General features: G+C 58.8%; 1 protein-coding gene across 1 annotated transcript in view; it reads left to right on the top strand.

Moving 5' to 3' along the window:
• The window catches only part of COL18A1 (collagen, type XVIII, alpha 1), a 53,308-nt gene that overhangs the window by 13,342 nt on the left and 18,593 nt on the right, over positions 1-21,373 (top strand). The window contains exons 2-14 of the mRNA XM_010834990.1: positions 718-1,265; positions 8,691-8,780; positions 9,608-9,667; positions 11,629-11,758; positions 16,343-16,419; positions 16,822-17,007; positions 17,310-17,336; positions 18,472-18,534; positions 18,636-18,722; positions 19,035-19,088; positions 19,229-19,387; positions 20,252-20,314; positions 21,113-21,139. Coding sequence (XP_010833292.1) covers positions 718-1,265; positions 8,691-8,780; positions 9,608-9,667; positions 11,629-11,758; positions 16,343-16,419; positions 16,822-17,007; positions 17,310-17,336; positions 18,472-18,534; positions 18,636-18,722; positions 19,035-19,088; positions 19,229-19,387; positions 20,252-20,314; positions 21,113-21,139 — 1,571 coding nt within the window. The remainder of the gene's footprint in view (positions 1-717; positions 1,266-8,690; positions 8,781-9,607; positions 9,668-11,628; positions 11,759-16,342; positions 16,420-16,821; positions 17,008-17,309; positions 17,337-18,471; positions 18,535-18,635; positions 18,723-19,034; positions 19,089-19,228; positions 19,388-20,251; positions 20,315-21,112; positions 21,140-21,373) is intronic.

Raw genomic sequence — 21,373 nt, 5'->3', positions numbered from 1 at the left:
GAGTCTGAGAGGAAGGATGAGACTGTGTGGGGCAGGGAGCCTGGGCAGTGCGGGAGGGAGAAAGCTGCCCTCCCTTCCCCCATCACACAGCCCTGTCCAGGCCGGGTGGTGGTCGTGGTGCCCAGCAGGAACACAGGGCAGTGAGCACCAGCCCTGCGAACAGCCACCACCGGGTAAAACCCACAGGGCTGGGAGGCTTGGGTGGGGTTTGCTGCACCACGTGTGGGCAAACAGGGGGACCACAAGCCTCAAAGGGGCCCCCAGGAAATGCAGCCCTCTTATCCTGTCCCTTCCTGAGAGTGTAACTGTTTCCGGACTGTTCCTAGTGTGCACTCAGCTCGGGGCAGCCCTGTGCGAATCTCTGTCTTTTGTATGTCAGGTACGCCACGTGACTCCAGTGTGGGAGCGGGGGCGGGGACCAAGTCCCAGTGTGGAGTCTGAGCAGGGGGTTGGGAGTGGAGGAGGGATCGAGCTCCTTGTGCTAACTTTAGGGAGGTGGGGTCTACAGCAGGCCACGCCCCTGCCTCTCGCGCCAGGCTGGTTTTGGAGGGTCTCTGCGCCCCACTTGGAGGAGCGACCGCGTGGGGGTGGGCGTGGTGCCTGAAGGAACAAGTGGCTGTCTGTCCCTGCTGGGGCGGTGGTGGGGGCAGGTGCGAGATGGCCCGGGCCTTGGTTTCCCCAGTGGGCGCGGCCTCACTGCTGTCTTTCTCTCCGCAGACGAAGAGGTCGTGGAGGTAGGGCTCCAGCAGCTGCTCGGGGAGCCCCCGCCCTGGCAGGTGGCCATGGTGCACGACCCCGACGTGGGGTCCGCCTATGAGTTCGGCGAGGACGGCAGCGGTGGAGGCCAGGCGGCCCGGAGACTCCTGCCTGGCACGTTCTTCCAGGACTTCTCGCTGCTTGTGCGTGTGCGGCCGGCCTCGGCGCGCGCGGGCGTGCTCTTTGCGGTCACAGACCCGGCGCAGGCAGTGGTCTCGGTGGGCGTGAAGCTGACGGCGGCGCGTGGGGGGCGGCAGCACGTGCAGCTGCTGTACACGGAGCCGGGAGCCACCCACACGCGCACAGTCGCCAGCTTCGAGCTTCCCGCGCTGGATGGTCGCTGGACGCGCCTGGCACTCAGCGTGGATGGCGCCTATGCCAGGCTCTTCGTGGACTGTAAGGAGGTCCAGGGCCAGCCCCTGGCGCACTCGCTGCACGCCCTGCAGCTGGAGCCGGACGCCCGCCTCTTCGTGGCCCAGGCCGGTGGAGCAGACCCTGAAAAGTTCCAGGTAACTGTGATGGCCTCCACGCTCAGGGGCAGGAGGCAGGGAGCTGGGGATGGATGATGGCCAGGGCTGCCTGCTGCTGCAGCAGCTCCAGGGACAGGCAAAGCCCGGGTTACACAGCCATCAGGACCCTCTGCCCACCCTGCTCCCTCTGGGCGTTCACTCCCTGCTGCTCTTAGACCACTGCCTTCATGGGATGCCCACGTCTGCCACGTCCAGGCCCCCACCCTGTGTGTGCATATGCCTATCCACATGGGTGCGTGGTGCCCCATGGTGACCCTGGGCTCCGGGCCCCACCCCACCCCATCAGTGAGCAGGGGCTTTATTCTCCTGTCAACCGACCACGCACAGTGAAAGAATTTCAGAACAGCAGTGGAGCGCTGAGTGTGTGCCTGTCTGGGGGCCGTCTGCACACCCCCCGGCTGGTCCAGAGGCTTCAGGCCACGCACCAGCATTCATCGTGCTGGTTGTTTTTGCCAAACTGTGCAGTGGCCTCATGGCTGGTGAGCCCCAGGGCAGGCCTTCTCCTCAGAGCATCAGGGGCAGAATTTCCCCGGTGGCGACCGGGGAGCAATGGTCCCCGTCGTGTGCCCAGGGAAGCCCCTCCCCCAGACCCAGACCCAACCTTCATTTCTGGGGAAGGCAGGTCCCAGATGCTAGTGGAATCCTTCTTCTGGGTCCCCGGTGACCACACTTCTCAGAACCTTTGGCCGAATCCTGCCTCCTGGAAACAGTGATGGCCACCCTCAGACCTTAGCAGGTCCCTGAATTCGAACACTGCAACTGGCACGCCCACCCAGCAGTTCAGACAGGGTTCCCTGTGTGTGCAGTGGGGGATGTGTCCACGGGGGACAGAAAGTTAATTATTGCCCAGACAAAGGCTGTTTGATTAACGTTGTTCTAAGTCCTGGTGACTCGCTTCTGAAAGCTGACCTTTCACCTTTGGCAGGGACTTTCACCCAAGGGGTCTGGGAGCCAGTAAGACTTTGATACCAAACTGAGCCTCTTTGTGTTTTCATTTTGATCCTCGAACTTGATGAAGTGGAGATAAGTCAGAGGGAGCCGTGCCATGGGAGAGGGGCTGTGTTTACTGGTGATTCGTTGTGAGAATTCCCGGGCTTCTCTAGATTGGAACTCCCTGCCGCACCCCGCCTCCCCCACCCCTGCCATGAGTTCTATATTTCTCAACAATTGAAAAGTTGCTCGTGGGCAGGTGGGGACAGGGGCTGCCTGTCTCACGGTGCTAACGGAGGTCACCACCTTTCTGCAGCAAGGACATCCAGATGCCTCTTCCCTCAGCCCTGCCAGGCTGCGGTCATCTCTGCAAAATACACTTGCTAGTTGTATATGTAGACTAACAGTGTCTGGGTGTTTTAATTTGCATTTCTTGGTTGTTAGTGAAAACAAACTGTACTATTTCACACGTTTACTGGTTCTCTGTATTTCTTCTTGTGTGTCTGTTCATGTCCTTTGCATTTTTTGTTTTAATGGTTTCAATTGTTTCTTATTAGTTTGTGTGAACTCTTTATATATAAAAGATACTGATCATTTGTTCTATACACTGTAAATTTTATTCCCCAGTTTTTCTCTTGCCTTTTCACCTAGTCTTTTTTTCCCCCACCATTGGGATATTTAAAATGTTTATGTGGTTAAATCTAGCCTGTAGAAGACACCCAGAAAAATCTTTAAAGGTTAGAGAGACAGAGCAGAGGGGACTGTAAGGTCGTTCCATCTGGCTCTGGCTGGAGCCCTGCTTGCCGTGAAGTTGCTGTCCCCCCTGATGTTGCCTGGGCACTTCCAGCGAAGTCCAGTGCAGTGTGGCCCCTTTATTCCTCAGACTCCAGTTCCAGGAATCTCTCTGTGGGTGTTTGATCAGCCTCCAGCCGGGTGAGAGGTGAAGCGTGCTATCTGCGGAGGAGTAGATAGGTCGGCTTAGGATAGCGTTTGTCAGTTCTTCTGAACTGAGACTCTTGGGAAAGAACCACTCACGTGTGTGACAGGCAGGACTTGGCAGAGGTGCGCACAGAGCTCGGAGTGTGCGATGAGCCAGAGTGTCACGGCTAGTGTTCTCGAGCAGGTGCTCAGCCCCTTGCTGACCCCCACGCTCAGCCTGGCACCTATTCTGAAGATGCTTGCAAAGCCTTTGTTGTTTTCTCCCCAAAATTATGAGCGTCCTTGGTGTTTTCAGGTTCATTCTTCTCCTTGAGCTTAAATGGTAACAAATATCTCTTAGGAAATTCCTAATTCCACCCAGCACAGGACAGGGAGGCCTGGCGTGCTGCAATTCACGGGGTCGAAAAGAGTCGGACACGACTGAGCGACTGATCTGATCTGATCTGATCCGTTATAGTGTTTGGCTTAAAACATTAATTCAGCGCTTTTTCAGTGTTTATTGACCTCATCCTTTCTTTTTCTTAACTATTTCAGATACCCTGTGGTCAAGTTTTCTTGACTTAGTTTCTCTTTGTTGGAAATGTCCCTGTTTTCTCATTCCTGTCTGCTTTTCTCTGTGTGAAACCACCTTTCTCTTTACCCAGGTTTCCGTGGAGGTTTAGTCATGTGTTCAGACCCCGGGGCCCTCATCTGAAACTGACACTGGGCCAGGACAGGACTGGCTTGGGCTTCCCAGGCCGCGCTCCAGCTGTGCTCCTCATGTTGAACGTTCACTGCTTCTGTTCTGTGATGATGGTGCTAGAGGCTGTGAATTTGCCTCAGCAGGTGGCTTTGCTGGCCACATTATATAAAAAGTGTTGTTCAGTCACTAAGTCATGTCTGACTCTTTGTGACCACATGGACTGCAGCATGCCAGGCTTCCCCATTCTTCACTATCTCCTGGAGCCTGCTCAAACTCATGTCCATCAAATCAGTGATGTCATCCAACCATCTCATCCTCTGTCATCCCCTCTTCTCTTGTCCTCAATATTCCCCAGCATCAGGGTCTTTTCCAATGAGTCGGCTCTCTGCATCAGGTGGTAAAAGTATTGGAGCTTCAGTTTCAGCATCAGTCCTTCCGATGAATATTCAGGGTTGATTTCCTTTAGGATGGACTGGTTTGATCTTCAGAAGTGATTGATCCACTGAAGCGAAGAGATGCCCACTGGCCACACTAGGTTTGGGCAGGCTTAGACAGAGGATGGTAGCAGAGCAGGCAGGGAAAGTGCTGGTGACCTCTGACACCCCCAGTTCTCCTGCTGTGGCCCCCAAGCCCAGCCACACCAAACGTGCTGCTGACTGAGGGCAACTCGGGGCACTCAAGGTCACGGTCGCCGGCTCCTTCCAGTACCCATCTGTCAATCATCTGAAGCAACCTGAACGGATAATGTAACCTGTTCATAGTCCTGCAGTAGTCACGCCATTGCCTGAAGGAGATGCTTTTAATAGAGTTTCATACAAATAGTCCAGGAGCTGGGGCTTCATACAGGAAACCGGTGAGATGCCACTTGGTCCAGGGTGTGTGGAGAATGGGACAGTGGGGGTGTGGCCCAGTCACAGTGACAGCTGGAGTAGGGGACAAGGGAGCAGGCAGCCTGGGGGTCAGCCAGCAGAGGAAGGAGAGGCAGGGGGTGAGGTGGGGCAGTCAGGTCCATGGGGGCTGCAGTTCACCCACCCCTGTACAGGTGCATTCAGCCCATGGCCTGGGGCCAGGACACGGCCCTGTGAGTCAGGGGGTGAGTCAGGGGGCCCAGAGAACCCTGGGCTGCCAGATAGGGGTCCCAGGGAGGCAGCCCCAGCACCGGTGATGAGGGACAGGCTTTCATGTCGTGGGGCTGTGGTCATCTGCACACAGCTCTAAGACCAGGGGCCCTAGTGAGGCAGTGACAGGACAGATTTCAAATGGTCTGGATTTCATAACATCTGTTAAGTCCATCCAGCGTTTGCAGTGGGCCCAGTGACCTCTGGGCTACTGATGTCTCCCCAGCTGCCCCAGTGGGCAGGCCAGTTGGCGGGGGGCCCGGCTCCTCTGCTCCCCATTCCAACCCAGTCTGGCGGCCTCTTGCTGAGCGGCCACCCTGCTGGCTGGCAGTGTGGGGGCCAGAGTGCTGCGGGCCTGCTCTCGTGGCAGCCTGGCCTCACGGGATGGTATCAGCGTGGGGACGGTCATGTCCAGATGTCCAGTGCTCTGACCTGTACCTGCGGGAGCCTGGTGGCCTGCCCCCCGACTGCTGCCTCACGGTGTCTCCCCGGGGTGTTCAGAGTGTGGCTTTCTGGAATCTTAACCTCTGTGCCTCCCCCTGGATTCTCAATCTTGATGACTCTCTGTCATCTGGGGATGCCTGTTCCCCCTTCAGCACCACCCTCAGCTGGGTAGACTGAGAATTTCCATCCCTAACACACTGCTGCCTCCTCCCTGAGCCCCCGGGGCCAACCCCCTGCCTTTTTAAGCCCAGAAAGGCTCGTGCTTCCTGTAGGCGGTGGTGAGCTGGTGCCCAGAGGGGCGGGGGCGGGGGCGCCTGTGTGTGCTTCCCACGCAGGAGAGCAGGTGTGATCACTGCGTTCCTGCTCCTGGCCTGTGCCCCTTACACACATGCTCTGAGCACACACACATGTGTGCCCTCCCACAAACAGGCCCTCCACACAACACTCCTGGCAGCTCACTGCCCTCCATGGTGGTTGGAGCGTCTCTGGATTCAGGGGGCGGGCGGGGAGGACACTCCTCCATGGAGTGGACCAAGCACCATCCCTGCCACATCCCCTCCTCATGGCCAGGTGGCCCGTCCATCTTCAGACCGGAGCTCCAGCCATGGGTGGGCTGCTTGCCTTTCAGCCTCCTGCACCCTCAGCTGAGTTCTGCCCCTGGGTTCCATGGACTGCATGGGGCCAGGGACCCTGATACCTGCTGCCTAAGCCTTCTGCACAGTCCTGAGCCATCAGTCAGGCTGTCCTGTGTCCCCCCCCCAGTGGCCTCAGCCCTGGACACAGCCTGGGCTCCCCAACAGATGCTGTGAGGAGGGGCCAGCCCTACTCTAACTGTGGACCTTGCAGGGATCTGCCGGATGGTTCAAGATCCCGAAAAAGACAGTGGCATTCTGCCCTGGGGGGCAGTGACAGGGGACTGAGGGAGGCAGGGGTGGAGTTGGATATGAAGGGGCAGAAGCAGCTGGGCTCAGCTGTGGCCGCAGCATCTGCTCTGGTTCAGCTGGAGCCAGGGGTGACCTCAGACGGAGCCAGCGCTTCTGTGCCTGGTCACCTCTGGGAAGATACGGCCGCCTCGCCCCTGCCGTGCAACCACCCGCCAGCCGGGGGATGGGCCATGGACAGCAGAGCTGACCCTGTCCCATGCTCCACCAGCCCCCACCCCCTGGGCTGTCAGCTTCCCCTGGAGGTCTCTCCAGGCCGTCCTGCCGAACCTTCTGGAACCTCTGGGCATCCTGCATCTGAGAACTGAGCCGCCTCCTGGCATGGTTTTGGGGTCAGAGCTGCCGGCTCCCCAGGCAAGATGGGCCTTGACCACTAAGCCACAGGCACTTTAGCCCTTGAGCTTCTGGAACGAGCTGTGGGAAAGTGGAAAAAAAACGGTAAAGATGGCGTGTGGTTTCCACCAGCGGGCACTGTTCTCGCTGCCTACGGAGACTGACCAGCAGTAGGAAACCATCGTTGGTGACTCGGTGCCCCCTCCCCCATCGGCTGGTGAGGCGGGGCAGCGCTGGGAAGCCCAACAGTGGACTACCAATGTTACTCCTAGGTCAGCCCTCGAGATTGCTTGAGAAAAGGGGTGTCATAGTGCGCTGTGGGGCTGAAGTCACCTGCCTGCCCCCCACCTGTGCGCTCGGCCCCTCCTCTCCTCACAGGCCTGGCTGGGAGTTGTACTGGGGACACAATGACTTCGTGGTAGCTGGGGGATGCGGGGCCTCCCTCAGCCCCTACCTGGGCCGCTGACCTCATTCGCCTCCCAGGAGCAGGTGTTTATGCCTGAACACGCACACACGTGTGCACATACGCACGTGGGCACATACACACAAGCACATGGATACAGGTGCGCACATAACTATGTGCATACCTGCATGACACATTTATACACTCATACACACACATGCGCACATCCATTTGCACACGTGCCACAAACATGACATGTTCACACACAGACCTCACTATCAGTGGAAGCAGAGATGCAGGGGGGAATATGGAGCTGGGCAGACCTGGCCTGGAGGTGCTGATCCTTGGGAGGGAGTCCAAGAGGGCTTCCTGGAGGAGGTGGCCTGAGCTGAGCCTGGAGATAGGAGTGGAGCCCTCAGGTGAGGGCTCTTGGGGACCCTCGGGGTGTTAGTCGCTTGATGTCATGTGGGAGCAGGAGGGCCATGAGATGGAGGTCAGTGATGAAGGGAGTCTGCAGGGCACTTAGAGGAAAAACCATAAGCTGGTCGAGTGAGCATGCGGCCCCAGGACATCCCACCCGCTGCCTGTCTTTGTACAGCCCGCAACCTCAAAGGGCTTTTACGAGTTCCAGTGGTTGGAAAAAAACAAGACTATTTTGTGATGCGTGAACGTTTCAGTGTCCCACACAGTCTGGTTGGAGCAGCTGCGTCCAGTGTCCACAGACTGGTTCACGTCCCAACACAGCTGCAGAGCAGCAGCGACAAAGACCTGAAAACAGTCACCACTGGCCCTTCACCCAGGAGTGTGCCAGCTCCTGACCTAGGCTGGCCCGTTTTTAAGAGCTATGAAAATGTGCCTCTCAGAAGCAACGCAATGTGGTCTCTGTTTAGAAGATGCAGTGATCCATCCCCATGGATGAAGATGTTAAGTAGAAAACAAAAGAAATACCAGAAAAACATTTGTGAACACTCAGAACCTCCAGGCAGGACAGCTTCTAGAAAGGACACCGAAGGCCTGGATCCTGTGGCCTCACACACGGGCCCGAGATCTTGACCATGATTCAGAACGTGCGGTCGCGTCGCCCTCTGGGAGCAGGACGCCTTGCAGTAGAGGCCCCGGTGTGGCTGGGCTGAGGTCCTTGGCCATCATGCTAGCCCAGCTGCCCGTGGCCCTGCCCTGCCTCAGACTTCCTGTTGGAGTGGGGATCCCAGTCCTCTCCACAGGCAGTTGTCCACACTCATGGTTCAGGACACTGCCCAGCAGGTGCCTGCCGCCCCCGACCTACCCCTGCCCAGTGCCGTCCACTTCACGCCCCGAGGGGATGCTGCCTCCGGGGACACTGCACGCCGATGACCTCTTCTCTGCTCATGCTGTGTCCAGGCGCCCGGTGCAGCACCGGGACCACAGGAGGGAGTGCGTGGCACCACCCAGAGGGTGATGAGCATCCTTGGGAAGAGAGAGGGAGTGGGTGATGTCACCTGCTGTGACATCACCCCGTGCGGTGTCTCTGCTGGACCTGACCTCAGACATGCCTGGTTCTGAGCTGGGCCCGGCCTGAGTTGGGGGTCTTCTGTCCCAGGACCCCTGGTGACCCTCCCCTCCCTCTGTGTTCAGGGTCTGATCTCAGAGCTGAGGTTGCGCAGGGATCCTCAGGTGAGCCCCCGGCAGTGCCAGGATGAGGACGAGGATGACGATGATGATGGGGTGAGTGGCCACTGCCTGGCTCAGGTGGGGGGCCCCCTGCTCCTTCTCCCCTTTGCTCTGTGGGAGGAGGGGCCCAGGCCAGGATGTGGTGGGCCTTTCCTGGAAGCCCCAAAATGATTGGGACCAGAGAGGTCTTTGACAGTTGCCACTTTGGGTGGATGTTACCCATGATCATGTTTCTAACTGCCCATAACGTCACCCTGGGGACCCCCAGGTGAGCCTCCCTTGCCTGGAACTTTCCACATAGAAACATGCATAGAACATAAGAGTTAAATATCATGCCTGGGGAGCCCATTGGGTGATAGCATCACTGGTGGCTGCCAGAGCAAAAAGTGTGTGTGTGTGCGGTCACGTGTATGCATGCACACAGTCCGTGGGGCCTAAGGCAGAAGACACACCGGTTCTCTGTGTGAAGGACAGAAGGGCAGAAGACCTGTGTCCCCGGGGTGGCCCCAGGTCCCAGCAGCTCCTGTGAGCCCAGCACTGTGAACTGGGAGATGATCCAGCCGCATGCAGTGACTGGCCCAGGGAGTGGGACCTGCAGCCATGTCCCAGCCCCGAGGGTCCCTGTGCGGGGCCTCCCCTCCGGGCCGTTTCCCAGGATAGTGTCCCGGGACAGGAGAGGAAGGGATACCCTTCAAGCGGGTCTTTGGGTGTCTGGCCGGGGGCCACACTGGTTTCCTAAAAGCCATTCATCTTAAGAAGTCTGATGGACACGAGCCTTGTCGATGACTGGCTGACCTCCTCATGGCCTGCCCTCCCCCTGACCCTGAGCTCCGAGGGGCTGGGGGCTTCAGCCATCAACTTGCTTCCTGTCAACCCCGCAGGCGTCCGGAGACCTGGGCAGCGGGCTCGTGGAGACCCAGGAGCATCTCCGGGAGGAGTTGGTGAGTGCTGGGGCCTGCGGATGATGCGTCGGGCAGGCACACCTGTGCACACGTGTGTGCGACTTCTCAGGACAAATTCGCGCTGGAGATGGGGACCGGACTCAGGCTGAGTCAGGGCTGCACCTTCCCATCTGTGCTCTCTCCTGGGAGGGAATGTCCCTTCCAGCCTGGGGGCTGGCCCAGGCCTTCCTCGCGTGTCTGTTTGCATCTCCTGTCGGCTCGCGGGGCCATGGGGGACCCAGGGGTGACCCTGCTGTGTGGCCCCCACTGCCTGGAGTAGCACACAGGCTGGGGCATCTCGGGAAGGATGCCCCCTTCTCCCATCTGGACCCACCGTGTGTCCCACCCCCACTCCACCCCTAGGGTCATCTCCTCCAGGGCCCGGGCGTCCCAGGGCCATGACAAGGTGGAGTGCTGAGCTGCCCTGGGGTGAGTGGTCAGTGGACCCCCTGATTCCAGGGGCACTGGGGCCTCCCTGGCTTTTCACTTGCTAGAGCAGCGCTGGCTCTGGCGCCTGGCAGACCCCTGGACGGTGTCAGTGGGTGGTATCCACAGCATCCCTGCCTGTCACGTGGCCTGTCCTCTCCTCAGCTGTCTACCCAGGGGCCCCGGGCACAAACCACGGAGACAGTGGTGTCCCCACCATGCTGGTGCCAAGGTATCAAGTGCTGCAGCCATGCAGTCTCTCAACAGATTCGGGGGGGTGGTCAGAGAGGGAGTTATCAGCCTGCAGTGTGCTAACTAGCCTTCTGCCCCTGCCAGCTCCAGCTCCACAAAACCCAGTGGAGGCCACGGGGAGGAGTCGGAGGGGCCATGCGGGAGCCGCTGTGCAGGCCTGGCCTGGCCCTGGACACGCTCAGTCTCTCAGCGCCCTCCGTGGTTCTCCAGGCCTCCGCTCTCCCACACGCAGGGGGTCTGGGGTGTCAGCGTGACCAACTGACGTGGGGTCCCTGAGGACCTCGCCCACATCAGAGGGTTCTGGCTGCAAGGGACTGGCCTCGTGTCTGCCCCGGGGACTGCTCACCCACGGACGAGCCTCATGGGGACACTGGTTCCGTGCACGTGGACAGCACCGTCTCCGGAGCAGTATCCCCAGGGAGTGTGTGCTGAGTGCAGACAGGGAGTGCAGGAAGCGTCTTACCTGTGCACTCACCCTCGAAGCCCCGAGGGCCCCAGGGCAGGGAAGTGAGTTTTCAGGGCTGCTGCTGCTAAGTTGCTTCAGTTGTGTCTGACTCTGCGACCCCATAGATGGCAGCCCACCAGGCTCCTCTGTCCCTGGGATTCTCCAGGCAAGAATACTGCAGTGGGTTGCTATTTCCTTCTCCAATGCATGCATGCATGCTAAATCGCTTCAGTCATGTCCGACTCTGTGCGACCCCATGGACAGCAGCCCATCAGGCTCCTCTGTCCACAGGATTCTCTAGGCAAGAATACTGGAGTGGGTTTTCAGGGCATAGCCCTAGAAGCCCCAGGTTCTCTGGGGACAGGGAATAGAGTTTTCAGGGCAGAGTCAGCCTCATCCCTTGGGTTGGGATGGGGGGCAGGTGGAATCACTGGGCCTTGGTGCCGGGTCAGGACCCTCACTGAGGACACATGCGACCACCCCTCTGGTGCATGGTGATGGCCTCGTGTCCGTCACTGTCAAGACCACAGGCAGGAGCCAAGGCTGCCTGAGTTCCGAGGGGCCATCCTGGGCTCTGAATGGGGGATGAGGGAGGGTAGGCTCTTGTCCATCCCTCCAGGTATGGGGGCTTCAGGGCGAGGAGACCCCCACCGTGTGAGCTGCTCAGAAGAAAATGACCCTGGAGGGGCCTGGAGTTTCTTCTTTTCTAAGATGGAGTCCCTGATGGTTTCTTCTTAACTTTTGCAAAATCTCATTTTACAACCAAATGTGTGTAAAGCTGGCAGCATGTGGGCCACACGTGTCACTGAATAACGGAGCTGCTTCCCACTCCTCCCAGGGTGCGCCCCTGGGGCCCAGGCTCCCCGAGGCTCCTCCGGTCACTTCTCCACCCTTGGCTGGAGTCGGCAACGAGGAGGACTTGAGAACTGAGGAAGTAGAGGAGTCAACCACAGCGTCTTCATTAGGAGGTAAAGCCTGCTGAGGTGGGGTGTGTGTGTACTAGTGGTATGTGCGTGTTCGTGGCTGTGTGTGTTCACGGCACGTGTTCCTGGTGTGTGTACATTCCTGGTATGTGCACATTCCTGGTGTGTGTGTGTTACTGGTCTATGCATGTCCCTGGTGTGTGTGTGTCCCTGGTGTGTGCGTGTCCCTGGTGTGTGCGTGTCCCTGATGTGTGCATGTTAGTGGTCTCTGTGTTACTGGTCTATGCATGTCCCTGGCGTGTGCGTGTCCTTGATTGTGTGTGTTACTGGTCTATGTATGTCTCTGGCGCATGTGTGTCCCTGGCGTGTGTGTGTCCTTGGTGTGTGTGTGTTACTCATCTATGCATGTCCCTGGTATGTGCGTGTGCAGGCAGTATGTGGGCCCATGTGCGTGGCAGGTGAGGGGCTCCCGTCTGTCACATGGATGCCCCACTGCTGGGGGCTCTGCACCCACCCTGCCCCGTTGCTGCCCCATGGACGTGGTCTCCCTGTGTCGTTTCTCACTTCCTGCTTTCCTGGGGGTCACAGGACCATCCTGAGAGTGCTGCCACTCCCCAGCCTGGGGGCAGGGGGTCGCCAGGAGAACACGGGAGCTGGTTTTGAGGGAGGCAAAGGCGCCTCTGACTGGACCTCTGTGAAGCTGGGCAGCATTTGGGCCCAGAGGGTGCTCAGGCCTGGATGCCTGGGGCACACTGGGAAGTGGACTCCGTGCCCGTGCGTAGCCGCCCATTGCAGTGTGACAGGTGCCCACGGAGTTGGTTCTCGTGGCAGGGCTGGAGGCTCCCTCAGCATCTCGGGGGGAAGCTTGCCCTGTACCGTGCCCATGGCTGCCTTCCCTCCGGGGAGACTGGCTTCCTCCCACTCAGGGGCCTGGCAGGATTCCACTCCCGGTGGCTGCAGGACTGAGGCTCCGGGTCCTCACCGCTGCCAGCCAGGGGTCGTCCTCAGGTTCCAGAGACCACCGTGTTCCTCCGGTCCTGGCCCAGCCCTGTCGGAGGGGTCCTTCTCCTGCTCTGGGTCCCTGACCTCCCCTCCTGCCTCCTCGTCTGTTTGGGGGCCTCGTGTGATGACTGGGTTCCACCCGATAACCCAGGACACTCTCCCCACCTTAACGTCAGCTCCTCAGTTACCAACATCTCCAAAGTCCCTCACAGCGGTGCCCAGGTCCGTGTCTGGTGGGTAACCGGGGTCTTAGGGAGACACAGTAGAGCTCTGTTTGCAACACTTAGTAGGTCTAGAAAATTGTATAGGTTTTTTTTTAATTTTGGAGAAGAGCATTTATCACTTTTAAAAATTACTGAAATATCACATGCTTGATGCACCCAACTTAGAAGCAGGAAAGAACAGATGAGAGAATTGACCGCTGTGGTCAGGTCCCTCTGTTCATACCCCGTGATCCGGGCGCTGTGGTCTTGTTACGTTTGTCAGAGCCACTTAGGGTACTGCCAGAGCCCCAGCCTCGCGACTGAGGCGCGTGCCCCACCCTTGCTTTGTTATGCTCTGCTGCCTGGGGCCCCAGTCAGGGCCGTCCCAGACCCCTTGATAGCTCCATGACGGGTCTGGCTTTATTTTTCGGTTTGCCTTTGCTTTGAAGTATAATGGACATATGATAAACCACACATTTTTGTAATTTTATTGAAGTAGAGTTGATGTACGTTGTCGGGTTAATTTCGGGTATACAGCATAGTGACTCAGTCACCCGTGTACATTCATTCATTCTTTTTCAGATTCTTTTCTCATATAGGTTATCACAGAATGTTGAGTGGAGTTCCCGGTGCTATACAGTAGGTCCCTGTTGGTTATCTATTTTATACATAGTAGTGTGTGAAATTACACATATTTGAAACACACAATTTGAGAAGTTTCAGCCTACGTGTCCTCCCCTGAAACCATCGCCTCAGGCAAGACGTGAAGGCGCTGTCAGCCCCTTTGCAGGCGCCCCACTCCGCACCCCCATTCCCGGGCAGCCACTGACCTGCTCTGTCGCTACAGATGTTGGCACTTAAAATTTTACTTAAAGGGAATCCAGGACTTTGTCTGACCCATTTACTCAGCATCAGTGCTTTGAGAGTCACCATCTTGTGGCCAAGTAGAGTTTCTCTGGGTAGGTGGGCACTTGGGGCTGTTACAGAAAGGTGGCCGTGGGGTTTGTGTGCAGGGTCCATGGCCACATGCTTCCATCTGCCGTGGGTCAGCACCTGGGTGGAGTGGCAGGAGTGTGTGTCACAGGGAACTGCCACCACTGCCATGGCAGCTGCCCATGTAAACTCCCTGGGATGTGGGTCCCCACCAGTGCCTGGCACCTCGGCCCTTTTGCTGTACCCGTCCCGACAGCGATGTGGCCGTGTCTCCTTGGCTTTACTTTGCATCCTGCCGATGATGGGCACCGTGGAGCATCTTCTTGTGGGCGCACCAGCTGTGCCTGTGTCTTCCTTCGTGAGGAATCTGTCCCAACCTCACGCCTTCGTTTTACTGGGCCCACCTCTGCTGAGAGTTCATATGCTCTGTACACGCCTCCTCTGCCGGAGAGTCTCTCAGCCTGAGCTCACCTTCTTATTTTGTTAAGTGACTTAGAAGAGTGCAAGCTTGTAACTTTGATGAGATTAGATGTATCTGTTTGTTCTTTTATTTTTTGCCCCATCTCTTGGTTTGTGGGGCTTCCCCAGTGGCACAGCGGTAAAGAATCTGCCTGCAGTGCAGGAATCGCAGGAGACGTAGGATCGATCCCTGGGTCAGGAAGATCCCCTGGAGGAGGAAAGGCAACCCACTCCAGTGTTCTTTTCTGGAGAATTTCATGGACAGGGGAGCCTGATGGGCTACAGTCCATAGGGTCACAAAGAGTCGGACATCACTGAAGCGACTTAGCATGCACGCACGGCTTGTGCGATCTTTGTTCCCTGACCAGGGACTAACATGCGGCCCTGCAATGGAAGTGTGAGCTCTAACCGCTGGACCTCCAGGAAAGCCCCCCTATCAGTCTGTCCTTATGGGTCTCAGTGTTGGCGTCATGTCTGAGAGGCTGGCACAGTTTTAGGTTTCACTTGGGGCTCTGACCCACGGATGCGGCTTCAACACATTTGCTGGAAGGACCGTCTCCCCACCTCTGCGTCACCCCGGGGCCTTTGCTGAGCACGGCTGTGCGCATGTGTGCGCGTGTCTGGACTCTGCTCCGTAGGGACCCTGTCGTTTCACGTGGGGCTGACCACTTTAGGATGAGCCTGGCCCAGGTGATGTGGATCCTCCGGCCTTGCTCTTGCTTCGCGAATCCACTTCTGTGTTCTGTGTGCTTTTTACCCTGTATGGATTTCAGATCCTCACTCACCATGCGGTCAGCGTGGGGCCGCACCTGGACGTCAGCTAATGTCCAGTTTCCTGACCCCACACTCAGAGATCTGTCTCCTTTGGCTTATTTAGGTCTTTACTTTCTCTGAGCCATGTTTTGGTGCTTTTAAATGTTTTCTGAGGCGAGGATTTTAATTTCGCCTTAAACCACACTGAACGCCTGGGAGGGTTCCTCCCTGGGCCATCTCGGGCAGTGTGGGGGCCCTCTAGTGGTCAACTGGTGACTTGATGAGTCCCTGGTTGGGGTAACGGGGCCCTCAGCAGGCACTGGGTGGCTCCCTTACTGAGCAAGGCAAACCCAGAGGTGGCTGCAGGTGGGCACAGGGGTCATGGGCACAGAGATCGTGACCCCAGTTTCTTCTGGCAAGGGCACAGGTGGCCCTCAGCGCTGTGGGACCCTGGAAAGGCAAGCCCTTCCTGAGTGGGCCAGTCCACGGTCAGCCCACAGGCCCCAAGTCCCAACCAGCCCCAGGCTCAGCATCCAGCTCTGTCAGAATGTGATCAGGACCCGGCGAGGGAAGACCCTCAGGAGGCAGGACGTCAGAGCGCAGCTTGAATCCTCTTTTCTAACTGGCTCCGTGATGCTGACACGTCAGGTGACAGCTTTAGGGGAACAGCCTCAAAGTTCACCCCAAAAGTGCTGTCCATCACAAAGCAGGGGCACCATCCTGTACCCAGTGGAGAGGAACGGCAGACAGGCCGGGAGACAAGCAGGGTGAGGTGTCGGGGTCAGGCATTCACACCTCAGGGGTCCACACTGTGGGCGTCCACACGGAGAACGTCCACGCTGTGGGCATCCGTGCCATGGGTGCTCACTCCACATCCACTCTTCTGTGTGTTTTGTTGAGTTCTGTGGGAACCGTCCCTGGCTCGGGCTGAGGCTGGATCTGACCAGATCTGGCCTGTGGGCAGCCCCCCGATAGGTCCCGGGATGCGCACCATCGCCATCTCCCCAGAGAAGCCACAAGGACAAGGCTGGGCCCATGGAGACCTGGGTTGGGTCACCACACAGAACAGTGCTGACTTCCCGCATGTGGGTCAGGTTCTCAGAGGCTCCCACTCCCAGGAGATGCCTGGCGCTCAGGGCAGGAGGGTCGTGGGGGTGCCACCAACCCTCAGATGGTTCATCTGGAGAAGAGTGTATCCTCGGGGAACCCGGCTGGGGCTGAGCGCCAGGTGGGCAGGCAGCCCTGCAGAGGGTCTGACGGCCACCTCTGCCTCCCCCAGCTCAGACCCTCCCCAGCTTGGGCACAGTTGGCACATGGGATGAGAGTGTTTGGAGCCCTGGGAGCAGCGTGAAAGAGGTGAGGCTTCCTTGACCCAGAACCACAGGGCCCCCAGCGCAGTCAGTGCCCCTGACCTGTTCCCAGGGGACCCTGCTCCCTGGGGTCCTACTCCCTGGGGACCCTGGTGGAGCTCTTGGCTCCTGCCTGCCCTCTTTGCCCCTTCCTGTACCCGCACTCAGGGTCTCTGGCAGTACTGGGCATCCTCGGCTGGGGAGGCCCCCAGTCAGAGCACGTGGGCGGGGAGGGTGATGACATGACCGCACCACCGTGGCAGCCCCCCATGTGTGTCCGCAAGCACGGCCACTCTGCACGTCCCCTTGCCTGTCTGTGCCCTCTGTGTGACCTGGGCCAAGCCAGGGATGCAGGTGAGTGTGTGTGCACCTCCCTCCCCAGCCTGTACCCTTTGCTCTTTGTCCTCAGCGAGGCCTGAAGGGGCAGAAGGGAGAGCCTGGCGCTCAGGGCCCCCCTGGCCCCATCGGCCCCCAGGGTCCTGCAGGCCCAGCCATAGACAGCCATGAGGCACAGCCTGTTTCTGGACCACAGGGACCCCCTGGGCCCCCGGGACCCCCGGGGAAGGACGGCACCCCTGGAAGGGACGGTGAGCCTGTGAGTACCGTCTCCCCTTTGTCTAGCTGGGGGTGGGGCTTGGGCAGGTCGGGGCAGGGGTGGTGCTGGGTCCTGGGCCCAGACTGCGGTCTCCTTCCCTGGGTGGAACGGGAGGGTAGCTGGAGCAGGGGTGGGGCCAGGGGGTGCGGATGCAGTGCCCTGGACAGACAGAAAACTCCCAGCCCCGTGGGAGTCAGCACACTGGGGGGTGGTTGGGGGGCTGGAGTCCATTTCCATGTTCAGCTCAGGGTAGGGTCAGGGCTGTAATTTTCTGTCACTAATGGTTCTCTCCTGCCTTCCAGGGTGATCCTGGTGAAGACGGGAAGCCCGTATGTTGTCTTTTCCTTCAGAACCTGTATTATCTGTGATGCATGCAGGAGGCCTTTGGCTCTCCACCTCCCCACCCCTGGGATTTTTTGAACTCAACCTACTGGAGAGATTTCAAAATATTTTGAAAATGAAACTTACTTTTTGTTAACAAAATGTTAAGTTTAACTGTTGATAGAAAAACATACATTTAAGCAGGTGTATTGAGACGTGTAGACTACTAGGAACAAAGAAAAGGAAAGGAAAGAAATGAAAGGTAAAGCTTCAGATTCTAGAGGAGACGACAGACGACAGAGGAGCAGCCTGGGTGTGGGTGGGGGACACGGCACGTGGAAAAGACGAGACACGCTCGCGGCAGGAACGGCGGGCTTGTCTGCCTGCTCATGGGTCGGAGTTTGTTTGGATTTTTAAAATGATCGAATGCTATTTCCAAGAAGCAGAGTAAAATGACTCATGAAGGTTCGGATAAAGATTTAGGAAACAACAGACCAGCGAACGGTGATGAGGAGGCCTGGGGAGGCTCCTGGGTTTAAGGGGGACTCACAGCCTCAAGAGAGACTCAGGAGGGGCGGGGCTTGGGAACGTCCTGCAGGAGCCTCTTCCCACCTGAGACCGGAGCTCAACTCAGTCGTGGCGGGGGCCTCGGCAGAGCGGGATGCGTGTGTGTGTGTGTGTGTGTGTGTGTGTGGAATCCAGGGTCCAATGACTGGATTAACTAGCTCCCGGATCAGGGTGTACTGGGCCTCGAATCAGAAGAGCCCTGGGCGTGGACACTTAGTCACACTGAGGGCAATTTAGGCCGCTCGACCTTAGCCCACTCACCCGGGCAGTGCACAGGCGGCTCTCCTGTCCTCGGTGCCCCCACAGCACGCGCGTGACGGGCAGGGTGCTGCCCTCCAGCCTGTGTGCACGAGACACTGTGGTCACCCCTGTGGGGCGCCGCTCCCTGGAGGGCTCACATCTCTGAGGTCGGTGGTGCCCACCTGCAGCCCCCATGACGTCCCCACCGCCCCAGGGACCCGCCCCTGTCTGCTCTGCACTGCTCTGTGGACACAAAGCCATGTATTGGTGGTGGCTCGGCCGGGGACAAGGCGCAGGGCCTTCTCCTGACCAAGCCGCCTGGCCTCTGTCTTCCAGGGGGACACTGGGCCACAGGGCTTCCCAGGGACCCCAGGAGACGTGGGCCCCAAGGGCGAGAAGGTGAGTGGTAACCAGGATGGGTGTGGGGGGCCTGTGCTGTTCTCCGCCCTGACCCAATGTGGGGACACGCACCCTGGTATAACTGGGTCTTCTGTTCACAGGGGGATCCTGGAGTCGGACCGAGGGGACCCCCAGGACCCCAGGGGCCTCCGGGGCCCCCAGGGCCCTCCTTCAAACCCGACAGGCTGGTGAGTCCTGCTTCTCCTACAGGGTCGTCCCTGTCCCAGCAGAGGGGCCTCCCGCCCACCTGCAGACCTCAGCTTCCTGAGGCCATGCTGCTCAGTCCAGACCCGGCCTCCCCGGGGTGTCCAGGCCCAGAGACTCAGCTCCTGCCCCCGTGGGGGTTGTTATGCAGTGGGGCTGGGGGTCAGCAGGAAAGTCCTGCATGGCTGTCAGTGAGGGGCCATGCTCAGGGAAGCCCAGCGCTGACCAGGCTGCTGCCGTACCAGTGACTGGAGGTGGACGGCCTGGGCCCCTTCTGACTCAGTCTCTCTCCTCAGACCTTCATCGACATGGAGGGATCCGGTTTTGGCGGCGACCTGGAGAGCCTCCGCGTGAGTGTCCCTGGGCTGTGGTGGTCGTGACTCTGCTGTCCCCAAGCGCCAGTGGAACCTGTGGTGCGGTGTGAGGCCTGGCGGGGCACCCTGCAGCCGGTGCTGTGTGCAGTGACCATGCTGTGTTATTCCATGTCCAGGGCCCTCGCGGCTTCCCCGGCCCCCCAGGGCCCCCTGGCGTCCCAGGCCTGCCAGGAGAGCCAGGCCGCTTCGGGATGAACAGCTCGGACGTCCCTGGACCCGCAGGCCTGCCCGGCGTGCCTGGGAGGGACGGGCCGCCTGGGCGTCCAGGGCCCCCGGTAAGCCTGCCTGCTCTCGCCCACCCTTGTTCACGTCCAGGCCTGCGAGGGACAGTGAATGTGGGCACACGTCCTCTTCAACAGCTCTGTACTCCCCACCCCCCACATCCTCCTGGGGGGCTCCTTTCTCTGGGCCCCTCTGTGTGGGAGGGGCCCAAGTGGGCAGCCCCATGGTTCTCGGTGCCAAGCTGCAGGTGACTGTACGCAAGGCCGCTCACCTCCCTGGCCACACGCAGGTCGGCTGGCCTGGCAGAGGCCATTTCCAGGAGTTACTTTCATGGGGCAGGAGTGGGCCCTGCTGCCCGGAGAACGGGGCCAAGAGGGGTCCATGTTTGGGCGACTCGCTGTGCACAGGGCCCTCAGGATTCCGCTGCCCTAGCCCCCAGCACAGGGGACACTGCACCGTGGCCAGGCGGGGGCCCGGGGGCGTCGCTGTTGAGACTGGGTCACAGGAACCAGGTGTCTGCAGGCTGACTGTCACCAGAAACGTGCTCAGGGACAGAGCTGAGTGTCTTGTGTTGTCCTCCAGAAGGCCCGAGGACCTTTTGCCAAGAGTCCGCAAGCAACCCAACCTCAGCCCCTGAGGCTGCCCCCTCCCTGTGGGGCTGGCCGCCCTACTTATCCTCCACAGTTTGATTGACAGTTCAAATTAAACTAAAAACGTGGAAGAATAATAAAAACCCAATCAGAGTTATTCAAGTGCCCTCAACTGTGCTCCGTAGGCGGGTCTTCCGAGAGCGTGGCCAGGAGCATCTCGGGTGTTGTCCAGGAAACCTGTGGACACGCACATGGTCATCTACTGACCCGTGAATTCTTTTCAGTGACTGAATTCCATCTGCCCACACTCTCCTCCTCTCTTGCCAGGGACCCCCAGGTACTCCAGGAAAAGACGGACAACCAGGACTGACTGGACAGAAAGGCAGCCTCGTAAGTCCCTCCCTCATCGCCCAGGGTGCTGACCTAGCTCCATAGCATGTGGGTGTTTGGATGGCAATGCCCCAGCTCACCGGGGAGGAGAAATGGCAGGCCAGGGGCCGTAGGACTTCAGTCCACCTGGGAGCTGTGGTCATCACAGCCTGACAGCCGGGGAGCCCTGGGTTCTCTCGCTGGCTGGGAACCAGCTGCCGGGGCTCCTGTAAAAACCCAGGACCTTGTTCATGCTATGTATTCATAACAGTGATTGGCCTAAGGGTTTTGAAGAATATTGATGCTTTAGTTGGTTTGAACATTTTATTTCAAGTTTGTATTTTGGTTGCATTAGTAACAGAGAAACTTAAAGGCTGCACACCTGTAACCGGGCCTGTGGTTTCCATATGGCTTTGGGGGGTGGATCTGGGGAGGAGCCCACACAGTCACATGGAGACGACGCTCCCCACGATCCTTCCTGAGAACCGGCTATCTGGGGCTCAGCAGAGGAGTTGGTGTTAGGGAAACCCTCTGTGCTCAGAGTTCTGCAGCTACTGAGCTAGAAGGACTGTCCTCCTGGGTGTGTGTGTGGGGGGCGGTGTTCACCACTGGGCAGTGAGGTCACCTCTGACCCCCCGACCGAGCCTCCCCCGGAGCCTCCGTTCCCATCTGAAGTGGGGGGTGGGGGGCGGACAATGGCAGGAAGAACCAGGGTTGCGCGAGGGCAACGAGGAGACCCTGGAAGTTTTAGAGAAAAGTCGATGGGCTGGGATGAAGCTCCCGGTCCGACTGTGGAGTAACTGCTCTTTCCTCCTGCAGGGTGAGGCAGGCGCCCCAGGACCCAAGGTACAGATGAAGCCTGGTGTTGCTGTTCTACCTGAGCTGGATGGACCCGGGCAAGGGTGTGGGTTGGGGGGCACGGCAACCAGGAGAGTCAACCCCTAGGCACTGATCGTGGGGTCCAGTCCTGAACTGCCCAGCCATAGGTGCCACGTTTGTCCTGCAAGACCTTTTCCACCCAAGCTCTGTCTAGGGATGGTGTGAGAGCAGATGTGCTCAGGAGCTGGTAACCCAGCCAAA

The sequence above is a fragment of the Bison bison genome, unplaced genomic scaffold (assembly GCF_000754665.1).
Source record: "Bison bison bison isolate TAMUID 2011002044 unplaced genomic scaffold, Bison_UMD1.0 scf7180017864037, whole genome shotgun sequence".
NCBI lineage: Eukaryota > Metazoa > Chordata > Mammalia > Artiodactyla > Bovidae > Bison > Bison bison.
The sequence above is the reverse complement of the archived record's forward strand: the minus strand, read 5'-3'. Positions and strand labels throughout refer to the sequence as shown.